We start from the raw sequence: 11,794 nt of genomic DNA, 5'->3' as shown, positions 1-11,794 counted from the left end.
GTCCTGAAGCTCACTTTGTAGACCAGGCTTGCCTCGAACTTAGAAATCTGCCTGCCTCTGCCTCCCAAGTGCTGGGTTTAAAGACATGTGCCACTGCTGCCCAGCTCTGCTTTTATTTTTGTTGGGTAAGCAGCATTTTGCTTAAATTCTGCAGAAAATCTGTAGCCCACTCATTACACAAGAATGTTCTTTCCCTAAACATGTTGTTATATAAACATTTTCAAAAGAAATCCAAGAACACTTGTTTTTTTCAAAACAAAATTCATTTATTGTAGCACATGTGAGGATAGACACATTGGCAAGCATATGAAAACTTTACCCTAATGATGACAAATGCTGTTTCTGTGTCGCATGCTGTCTCTAGCAGTTAGCAAATTTCTCACTATTATCCCATACAGAGCAGAGATATTTCTCCAAAATTTAAAGCACTTTTTTTATTAACTTGACAAAATAAACCCTTTGTGTGTGTGTGTTTGGGGTAGTGTTTATGAGATTTTGGATTTTGTTGTGTGCTTTGCATTTTTGAGACAGTCTCAACATGATGACTCTCTTTCCTCAGCCTCTTGAATGCTGGGATCACAGGCATGCACTATCAGACTTGTTTGGCAGAACTGCTTTGAAATTCTGTTACAATGGTAGTTGTACTTCTATTTCATTAGTTAAAAGCTTAAAGAAACTTTTATAAGAATTTAACTTACTTTTATAAACACAAAACTAATTGTGACATTTGATTTCTTAATTTGGTCATCTGGTTGAAAATGAAGAATATTTTCCTGGTTCTAAAAACCCAAATAATACTTACTAAAATTATTAATAAAAACTTATTAGCATTTATTGAATGCATTTTAAACTCTCTTGAGAAGTTTTAGATTTGTGAAAATATTTAATTCCCCAAATTTCATATTGTGTATAAATCTTATGCTAAGATACAGGTGTACTTAAATTATATAAGGTGATGAATATACACACACATACATATATATACACATACACACATATATATGTGCACATATATGTGTGTGTATGTGTGTATATATATATATATATATATGCATCTAAATCCACACACCCATGAAACCATCAAAGCAATTAAGATAACAATAAATGCCTTAAATAGCCAATTTCTTAAAGCTTTTTGTGAACTTTGTTCCAGATCCTAATCACACTTTCATGGTCACTATCTCTACTGGAACACATTAATCACATTAATCTTTTTGTTAGCAGTTGGAGCTCAACTCTCCAGGAGTTCTGATATATTCAGAATCACAGGTGAGACCAAAAATCTGTCCCCAATACCTGGCATAACTGGGACCCCCCTCCCTGGACCCAGGGATACAGGTACCCCACCCAGCCTGAGACTCACACTCCTGGTTTGCACCTGAGTTGGGAGCCAAACCTCTGCTATGGATCTCAACCCACTCAACCTGCACCCCATTTGCAGCTCCACCTCCTAGGTGTTCTCACATAGCCAGAAATATAGAATCATAGGATTGCATGCTCACAGGATGGACAAGCTCCAGTGAGAGACAGCAAGGCTAGTTAACACCAGAGAAACCCAGCTTGCCAGATGCTGAGAGGCAAGCACAAGAACATAAGCAATAGAAACCAACACTACTTGGCAACAACAGAACCCATTTCTACCACCACAGCAAGCCCAGGATACCCCAACACATCTGTAAAACCAGATTCAGATCTAAATTCTCAGTTCATGAAGTTGATAGAGGACTTTAAGAAGGACATAAATAACCCCTTTAAAGAAATACAGGAGAATGCAAGTAAACATTGAGAAGGAATTGAACAAAACTGACAAGAATCTAAAATTGGAAATATAAACATTAAAGAAAACACAAAGGGAGACAACCGTGGAGACAGAAAAACCTAGGAAAGAGAGCAGGAGTCACAGATGCAAGCATCACCAACAGAATACAAGAAATAGAAGAGAGAATCTCAGGTTTAGAAGATGCCATAGAAGACATTAACACAACAGTCAAAGAAAATACAAAATGCAAAAACCTCCTAACTCAAAACATTCAAAAAATCCAGGACACAATGAAAAGATTGGATATAAGAATAACAGGTATAGAAGAGAGAGAAAATTCCTAACTCAGAGGGCCAGCAAACATCTTCAACAAAATTATGGGAGAAAACTTCCCTAACCTAAAGGAAGAAATGCCCCTGAACCTACGAGAAGCCTTCAGAACTCCAAACAGATGGGACAAGAAAAAAAAAATCCCTCCCATCATATAGTAATTAAAACACCAAATGTACAAAACAAACAAACAAAAAAAGAATATTGAGAGTAGTAATGGGAAAGGTTAAGTAACAAAGGCAGATCTATCAGAATTATACCAGACCTAGCATCTAAAAGCTTCTAAAAGCCAGAAGATCTTGGGCAGATATTATACAGACCCTAGGAGAACAAAAATGCCAGCCCAGACAAATATACCCAGGAAAGCTTTTAATTGCCATAAATGGAGAAATCAAGGTATTCTAAATAATAACTAAATTTAAACAATATCTTTTCATTAATCTGGCCATGCAGAGGATAACAGAAGGAAACACAAGGAGGGAAAGTACACCCAAGCAAAAGCAAGAAATTAATCTTTTCATAACAAATGCAAATGAAGAGAAACATAAAATAAAATTCCTCCTCTAACAAAAAAAAATTACTGGAAACCACAATCTTTGGTCAGTGGACTCAATTCCCCAATAAAAAGACACAGAATAATAGACTGGATACATAAACAGAGCCTAGCGTTTTGTTACATACAGGAAACATACTTCAGTGACAAAGATAGGCACTACCTCAAAGTCAAAGGCTGGGAAAAAAATTCCACACAAATGGTTCCAAGAAACAGGCTTGAGTAGCCTTTCTAATACCCAATAAAATACTTACACCTAAAACATATAACAAAAGATGAGGAGGGACATTATAAAACTGTCAAAGGAAAAATCTAACAAGATGATCTCTCAATTCTGAACATCTATGCTACAAATGCAAAGGCACCTACATTTGTAAAAGAAATATTACTAAAGCTCAAAGCACACATTGCACCTCACACATCAATAGTAGGAGACTTAAGTCCTCCATTCTCACCAATGGACAGATCATGGAAACAGAAACTAAACAGAGACACAGGGAAAAGAACAGAAGTTATGAACCAAATGGATTTAACAGATATCTACAGAACATTTCACTCTAATGTGTATCTGGCAGAATTATAGTAGTTGATTCTCCTCTATGGTCTATGGCCTGTTTAGCTTCCTGTTCATATATCAGCAGGGAGAGGTAGGGTCCCAGGGGCTCCTCCATTGGCCTGCAATGGTGCCAAATACGGGTTTCATTCCATGGACAGGGACTTAAATCTGGCCAGAATGGTTGCTCACTCCCATGTTGTTTAGAATATTGTACAAGTGGGCATATCTTCCAAGGCCAGTTGTTATTTTAATAAATCCCAGGGTTAATAATTGGATAAGTACTTTTCTCTCTCAAACAGTGTGCATGAAACCTTTCAGCACTCTGAAAGCTAGCTGGCAAGGATGTAGCTTCCAGGTCAGTACCAGTGTTATACCTTCATGCTATGTTAATCAAATATGTGGTGTCTTCAGCAATAGGGTCATGCTGTCAAGTTCTACGGGGTAGCCAAAAGTAATGTCAGTAGCTCGTAATGTTTGGGCATTTAGAGACCCCAATGGCTAAAGAATATTAACCCATTCTCGGTAATTTATTTATTAGCCTATGGCATTTATTAGGAGCATTTTCATCCTGATATAGATGAAAATGTTTTACTATGTCTATGTTTAACACATACGTGTATGCACACGGGCACATGCATTTCTATAGTAATAGTTTTCTATATGGCTTCTAAAACATATCTTTAATGTTCTTTATTCCTCATGATTTCCCTCTTATACCTTGTTCTTCTAGTGCCCACCCCAATTTAATCCCATTCTTTTCTTTCCTCTTTAAGCCTATATAGCAATAAATTCTATCTCCCCTCCCTTGAAAGATCCGCCCCTGTCCTCAGCCACTCATGAATTTTCTGACCTCTATGGATTTTCAAAATGAAAGGCACATGCTTTCAAAGCTAACATCCACAACTGAGAGAAGGCATGTGATGTCTGTCTTTCTGAGACTGGGCTACCTCTCTCTGAATGATTAGTTCAGCTCCATCTGTTTACAGATGTATTTTATTATTTTGCTTTTATGTCAGTCTATAAATACATCACATCCTCATTATCCATTGCCCAGTTGATGTATGTCTTGCTTGTGTCCATTGCTTGGCTTTTTGGAGGAGCAGGTGTCTCTGTAATGGAGTCCTTTGGGTGTCTGCCCAAGAGTAGAGTAGCTAAATGGAGCAGAATATCTACATTTAGCTTTTTGATGTATCTTACTGATTCCCATAGTGGTTGCATCAATTTGTTATCCCACCAGCAGTGAATAAGTCCTAGCATTTGCCCCTGGAGTTTATTATCATTTTATTAATGTCTGTTTGAATGGCTTGCTGTGTCTTCCACTTTGGATGATATACCTTCTTCTCAGCACCTTATGGTACCTTCTCAAATATCGACCATATAAGTGAACACAGAACAAACCTCAACAGATACAAGAACATTTAATTAATCCTCTGTATTCTATCAGACTACCATGGACTAAGGCTGTTCTTCAATAGCAACAAAACAGCAAAAAGCTATCATAAATGTAGAAGCTGAACAGCTATCTACTCAATGATAACTTGGTCAGGGAAGAAATAAAGAAACTAAAGACTTTTTAGAATTTTTTTATTCGATATATTTTTTATTTACATTTCAAATGATTTCCCCTTTTCTAGCCCCCCACTCCCTGAAATTCCCATAAGCCCCCTTCTCTCCCCCTGTCCTCCCACCCACCCCTTCCCACTTCCCTGTTCAGGTTTTGCTAAATACTGCTTCACTGAGTCTTTCCAGAACAAGGGGACACTCCTCCTTTCTTCTTGTACTTCATTTGATGTGTGGATTATGTTTTGGGTATTCCAATTTTCTAGGTTAATATCCACTTATTAGTGAGTGCATACCATGATTCACCTTTTGAGTCTGGGTTACCTGACTTAGTATGATGTTCTCTAGCTCCATCCATTTGCCTAAGAATTTCATGAATTCATTGTTTCTAATGGCTGAATAGTACTCCATTGTGAAGATATACCACATTTTGTGCATCCACTCTTCTGATGAGGGATACCTGGGTTCTTTCCAACATCTGGCAATTATAAATAGGGCTGCTATGAACATAGTAGAGCATGTATCTTTATTACATGGTGGGGAATCCTCTGGGTATGTGCCCAGGAGTGGTATAGCAGGATCTTCTGGAAGTGAGGTGCCCAGTTTTCAGAGGAACCGCCAGACTGATTTCCACAGTGGTTGTACCAATTTGCAACCCCACCAGCAGTGGAGGAATGTTCCTCTTTCTCCACATCCTCGCCAACACCTGCTGTCTCCTGAATTTTTAATCTTAGCCATTCTGACTGGTGTAAGGTGAAATCTCAGGGTTGTTTTGATTTGCATTTCCCTAATGACTAATGAAGTTGAGCATTTTTTAAGATGCTTCTCCGCAATCTGAAGGAAGTTCTTCAGGTGAGAATTCTTTGTTTAACTCTGTACCCCATTTTTTAATAGGGTTGTTTGGTTTTCTGGAGTCTAACTTTTTGAGTTCTTTATATATATTGGATATTAGCCCTCTATCTGATGTAGGATTGGTGAAGATCTTTTCCCAATTTGTTGGTTGCCGATTTGTCCTTTTGATGGTGTCCTTTGCCATACAGAAACTTTGTAATTTTATGAGGTCCCATTTGTCAATTTTTGATCTTAGAGCATACGCTATTGGTGTTCTGTTCAGAAACTTTCTCCCAGTACCGATGTCCTCAAGGGTCTTCCCCAGTTTCTTTTCTATTATCTTCAGAGTGTCTGGCTTTATGTGGAGGTCCTTGATCCATTTGGATTTGAGCTTAGTACAAGGAGACAAGGATGGATAAATTCGCATTCTTCTGCATGCTGACCTCCAGTTGAACCAGCACCATTTGTTGAAAAGGCTATCTTTTTTCCATTGGATGTTTTCAGCCCCTTTGTCGAGGATCAAGTGGCCATAGGTGTGTGGGTTCATTTCTGGATCTTCAGTCCTGTTCCATTGATCCTCCTGCCTGTCACTGTACCAATACCATGCAGTTTTTAACACTATTGCTCTGTAGTATTGCTTAAGGTCAGGGATACTGATCCCCCCAGAATTTCTTTTGCTGCTGAGAATACTTTTAGCTATCCTGGGTTTTTTGTTATTCCAGATGAATTTGATAATTGCTCTTTCTAACTCTGTGAAGAATTGAGTTGGGATTTTGATGGGCATTGCATTGAATCTGTAGATTACTTTTGGCAAAATGGCCATTCTAACTATATTGATTCTACCAATCCATGAGCATGGGAGGTTTTCCCATTTTTTGAGGTCTTCTTCCATTTCCTTCTTCAGAGTCTTGAAGTTCTTGTCATACAGATCTTTCACATGTTTGGTAAGAGTCACCCCAAGATACTTTATAATGTTTGTGGCTATTGTGAAGGGGGTCATTTCCCTAATTTCTTTCTCAGCCTGCTTATCCTTTGAGTATAGGAAAGCCACTGATTTGCCTGAGTTGATTTTATAACCTGCCACTTTGCTGAAGTTGTTTATCAGCTGTAGGAGTTCTCTAGTGGAGTTTTTTGGGTCACTTAGGTAGACTATCATGTCTTCTGCAAATAATGATAGTTTCACTTCTTCCTTTCCAATTTGTATATATCCCTTTGACCTCCTATGTTGTCAAATTGCCCTAGCTATTACTTCAAGTACAATATTGAAAAGATAAGGAGAAAGGGGGCAGCCCTGTATAGTCCCTGATTTGAGTGGGATTGCTTCAAGTTTCTCTCCATTTAGTTTGATGCTGGCAACCCGTTTGCTGTATATTGCTTTTACTATGTTTAGGTATGGGCCTTGAATTCCTGTTCTTTCCAAGACTTTAAGCATGAAAGGATGCTGAATTTTGTCAAATGCTTTTTCAGCATCCAATGAAATGACCGTGTGGTTTTTTTCTTTGAGTTTGTTTATGTAGTGGATTGCATTGATGGATTTCCGTATATTGAACCAACCCTGCATTCCCGGGATAAAGCCTACTTCATCATGGTGGATGATTGTTTTGATGTGTTCTTGGATTCGGTTGGCAAGAATTTTATTGAGTATTTTTGCATCGATGTTCATAAGCGAAATTGGTCTGAAGTTCTCTTTCTTTGTTTGATCTTTGTGTGGTTATGGTATCAGCGTAATTGTGGCTTTGTAGAAGGAATGGTTAGTGTTCTTCTGTTTCTATTTTGTGGAATAGTTTGAAGAGTATTGGTGTTAACTCTTCTTTGAAGGTCTGGTAGAATTCTGCACTGAAACCATCTGGTCCTGTGCTTTTTTTTGGTTGGAAGACTTTCTATGACTCCTTCTGTTTAATTAGGCATTATGGGGCTGTTTAGATGATCTATTTGGTCCTGATTTAATTTTGGTATTTGGTATCTGTCAAGGAAATTGTTCATTTCCTCCAGATTCCCCAGTTGTGTTGAGTATAGGCTCTTGTAGTGGCATCTGATGATTTTTTGGATTTCCTCAGTTTCTGTTGTTATATCCCCCTTTTCATTTCTAAGTTTGTTAATTTGGATACTTTCTCTGTGCCCTTTGGTCAGTCTGGCTAAGGGTTTATCTATCTTGTTGATTTTCTCAAAGAATCAGCTCCTGGATTCATTGATTCTTTGTACGGTTCTCTTTGTTTCCAATTGATTGATTTCAGCCCTGAGTTTGATGATTTCCTGTCTTCTACTCCTCCTGGGTGAATTGGCTTCTTTTTGTTCAAGGACTTTCAGGTGTGTCATTAAGCTGCTAGTGTATGCTCTCTCCATTTTCTTTTTGGAGCCTCTCAGGGCTATGAGTTTTCCTCTTAGCACTGCTTTCATTGTGTCCCAAAGATTTGGGTATGTTGTAACTTCATTTTCATTAAATTCTAAAAAGTCTCTGATTTCTTTCCTTATTTCTTCTTTGGCCAAGCTGTCATTGAGTAGAGTATTGTTCAGCCTCCATGTGTTTGTGGGCTTTCTGTTGTTTTTGTTGCTATTGAAAACCACTCTTACTCCATAGTGATCTGATAAGAGGCATGGGATTAGTTTGATCTTCTTATATATTGTTGAGGTCTGTCTTGTGACCAATTATATGGTCGATTTTGGAGAAGGAACCATGAGGTGCTGAGAAAAAGGTATATTCTTTTGCTTTAGGGTGAAATGTTCTGTAAATATCAGTCAAATCCAATTGGTCCAAAGCTTCAATTAGTTTTACTGTGTCCCTGTTTAGTTTCTGTTTTCCCAATCAGTCCATTGAGGAGAGTGGAGTGTTGAAGTCCCCCACAATTATTGTGTTAGGCCCCATGACCCCACGGCCTCAAGGCCCCGCTGCACCTCTGCCCTATGCAGAGACGCTTGGGTCAGATTCGTTCCTCTCCCAGAAGGAGCGGAAAAAGCTGCAACATGCATTTCCGGTCTTTGAGGGGGAAGCAGGAGCCCGAATCTTTGCTCCTGTAGTGTTCCGTGAGATCAAAGAGCTTGCATAGTCAGTCCATAATTATGGGGTTACTGCCAATTTCACTATCTCACTGGTGGAGCGGCTGGCTGGCTGATCAGGCCATGACTCCCGGAGATTGGCAGAATGTGGCCAAGGCTACTTTACCTAATATGGGTCTATATATGTAATGGAAAGCTCTTTGGTACGATCTTTTGCAGACCCAAGCTAAGGTTAACTCTGCTTCTGGAGGGGATCAGAGGCAGTGGACCTTTGAGCTCCTGACAGGACAAGGACCCTTTGCTAATAACCAGACTAATTTTGCCTGGGGCGCTTATGGCCAGATATCTACTGCCACCATTCGGGCATGGAAAAGTCTCTCAAAGAGAGGAGACTCGGGAGGACATCTAACAAAAATTGTTCAGGGCCCACAGGAGCCATTTTCAGAGTTTGTGGCTAGAATGACAAAGGCTGCAGGGAGAATTTTTGGGGATCCTGAACAAGCCATGCCCCTGATAGAGCAGCTGATTTATGAACAGGCCACTCAAGAATGCAAAGCAGCCATAGCTCCTAGGAAGAGTAAGGGTCTTCAGTACTGGGTGAAGGTTTGTAGAAAACTTGGGGGTCCCCTTACTAATGCTGGCCTTGCTGCCCCTATCCTTCAGGGCCAAAAGGGCTCGAGGACAGGAGGGCAGAGGACATGTTTTAACTGTGGCAGAACTGGGCATTTTAAAAAGGACTGCCGGGCCCCTGGTAAGAAGAGAGTGCCTGGAATTTGCGCCAAATGTGGAAAAGGCTATCACTGGACCAATGAGTGTCGCTCGGTGAGAGACATCAGGGGCCGGTCCCTGCAGCCTGCTCCTGCCTTTGCCGGAGAGGAAGGCGATGGTTCAAAAAACGGGCATCAGGGCCCCAAGTCTCAGGGCCCCAAAACATATGGGACTGCAACAAACCGGTGCGGAATACGCCACCCTGCAGAGCAACCCAGGAGTCAGCCGGACTGGATCTCCGTTCCACCGCCCGATTCATGCTGATGGACCAGATGGGGATTCAGCCCATACCTACGGATTTTAGAGGGCCTTTGCCAAAAGGAACCGTAGGATTGATTCTGGGTCGCTCTTCCCTCACTATGAAAGGACTTGTTGTTCACCCTGGAGTTGTGGATCAGGATTACGAGGGGGAGCTTCAGGTTCTGTGCTCCAGCCCACAGGGTGTTTTCTCTATCTCATCAGGTGAAAGAATTGCCCAGTTGGTGATTTTACCTAGTCTACATGACCAGTACCCCTCCTCTGGCTCCCCTCGAGGGACCCGGAGGTTTGGCTCCTCTGGCAGTGATTCAGCCTACTTGGTAGTCAACCTCGACACCCGGCCCGTACTGGAGCTTCTGATAGAAGGAAAGCCCTTTAAGGGTATTCTAGATACCGGAGCAGACAAGAGTATTATCTCTTCCCATTGGTGGCCCAAGTCCTGGCCACTGACAGAATCGTCCCACCCCATCCGGGGGTTGGGCTATGAGGCGAGCCCCACCATCAGCTCACGCCTCTTAAGGTGGCGCTCCCTAGAGGGGCAGTTGGGAGAATTCACCCCCTTTGTTCTCCCACTTCCTGTTAATTTATGGGGGAGGGACGTGTTGCTAGGCCTGAGACTAACCTTGACAAATGAGTACTCGCAACAAGCTGTGGGTATCATGAGAAGGATGAGTTATAGAGAGGGGAGAGGATTAGGAAAAGAAGTACAGGGAAGGCTAGACCCACTTCCCCAAGAAGGAAATGTTGGAAGACAGGGCCTGGGTTTTTCCTAGGGGCCATTGAGGGCGCTATGCCCATAACCTGGCTCACAGAGGAAGCTGTATGGGTTCCTCAATGGCCTCTATCCTCTGAAAAATTGGAAGCTGCCATTAAGTTGGTTAATGAACAACTGCAGCTTGGTCATTTAGAACCCTCTACTTCACCATGGAACACTTCTATTTTTGTAATCAAGAAAAAATCAGGAAAGTGGAGACTTCTCCATGATCTGAGAGCCATCAATGCACAAATGCGCCTATTTGGCTCGATCCAGCGAGGTCTACCTTTGCTTTCTGCCTTACCTAAGCAATGGAAGATAATAATCATAGATATTAAAGACTGTTTCTTTTCCATTCCCTTGTGCACACAGGATAGACAAAGGTCTGCGTTCACTATACCAGCTATTAATCATTTTGAACCAGATAAGAGATTCCAATGGAAAGTTCTGCCTCAGGGTATGGCCAACAGCCCCACTATGTGTCAACTATATGTGCAGTTAGCCCTTGAACCCAAAAGGAAACGCTTTCCATCCCTACTTCTGGTTCATTATATGGATGATATTTTAATGTGTAATAAAGATTTGGATGTTTTACAGGAAGCGTTTCCCATTTTTGTGAAAACTTTAGAGCAATGGGGATTGCATGTAGCCACAGAAAAGGTGCAGATTGCAAAAATGGGATCCTTTTTGGGGTCTGTAATTTATCCTGACAAAATAGTTCCTCAGAAATTGGAGATTCGCAGAGATCACCTGCATATATTAAATGATTTTCAAAAGTTACTGGGGGACATAAATTGGCTGAGGCCATTTTTAAAGATCTCTTCTGCTGAGTTAAAACCCTTATTTAATATTCTGGAAGGGGACTCTCATATCTCCTCTCTGAGAGCATTGATACCAGCTGCAAGCCAAGCTTTGCAAGTTGTGGAAAATGCCCTATGAGATGCCCAATTGCAGCGCATTGATGAAACTAAGCCTTTTGATTTATGTGTTTTCAAAACTATACAACTACCAACGGCTGTCTTGTGGCAAAATGGGCCGTTATTGTGGATTCACCCCAATGCTTCTCCTGCTAAAATAATAGATTGGTACCCTGATGCAATTGCACAACTTGCACTTCGCGGGATAAAAGCCTCAGTTACTCATTTTGGACAAGATCATAATTCTTTGATTGTGCCGTATACTGCAGCACAAGTTCAAACTTTGGCAGCTACATCCAATGATTGGGTGATTTTAGTTACCTCCTTTGCTGGACAGATTGACAATCATTATCCAAAGCATCCAATTTTGCAGTTTGCCCTGAGTCAGGCTGTAGTATTTCCACAAGTGACAGCCAGAAATTCATCCCAGATGGAATCGTGGTATATACTGATGGATCAAAAACTGGTATAGGTGCTTATGTAGTTAATGGTGAGGTAGTATCTAAACAATATA

The 11,794-nt window shown here is 40.8% G+C and overlaps 1 protein-coding gene across 1 annotated transcript; it reads left to right on the top strand.

Moving 5' to 3' along the window:
* The first annotated feature begins 9,614 nt into the window (after positions 1–9,614).
* Positions 9,615–10,382, top strand: LOC127684884 (endogenous retrovirus group K member 21 Pro protein-like). Its single transcript, XM_052181672.1, has one exon. The coding sequence runs from the start codon at positions 9,615–9,617 to the stop codon at positions 10,380–10,382; it is 768 nt and encodes a 255-aa protein (XP_052037632.1).
* Positions 10,383–11,794: the final 1,412 nt, after the last annotated feature.

Source organism: Apodemus sylvaticus, chromosome 5, assembly GCF_947179515.1.
Source record: "Apodemus sylvaticus chromosome 5, mApoSyl1.1, whole genome shotgun sequence".
Lineage (NCBI taxonomy): Eukaryota > Metazoa > Chordata > Mammalia > Rodentia > Muridae > Apodemus > Apodemus sylvaticus.
The sequence above is the reverse complement of the archived record's forward strand: the minus strand, read 5'-3'. Positions and strand labels throughout refer to the sequence as shown.

Bases quoted from the DNA above. Each gene is read 5' to 3' on its own strand.
- LOC127684884 (XM_052181672.1), top strand. From the start codon at position 9,615: ATGGACCAGATGGGGATTCAGCCCATACCTACGGATTTTAGAGGGCCT.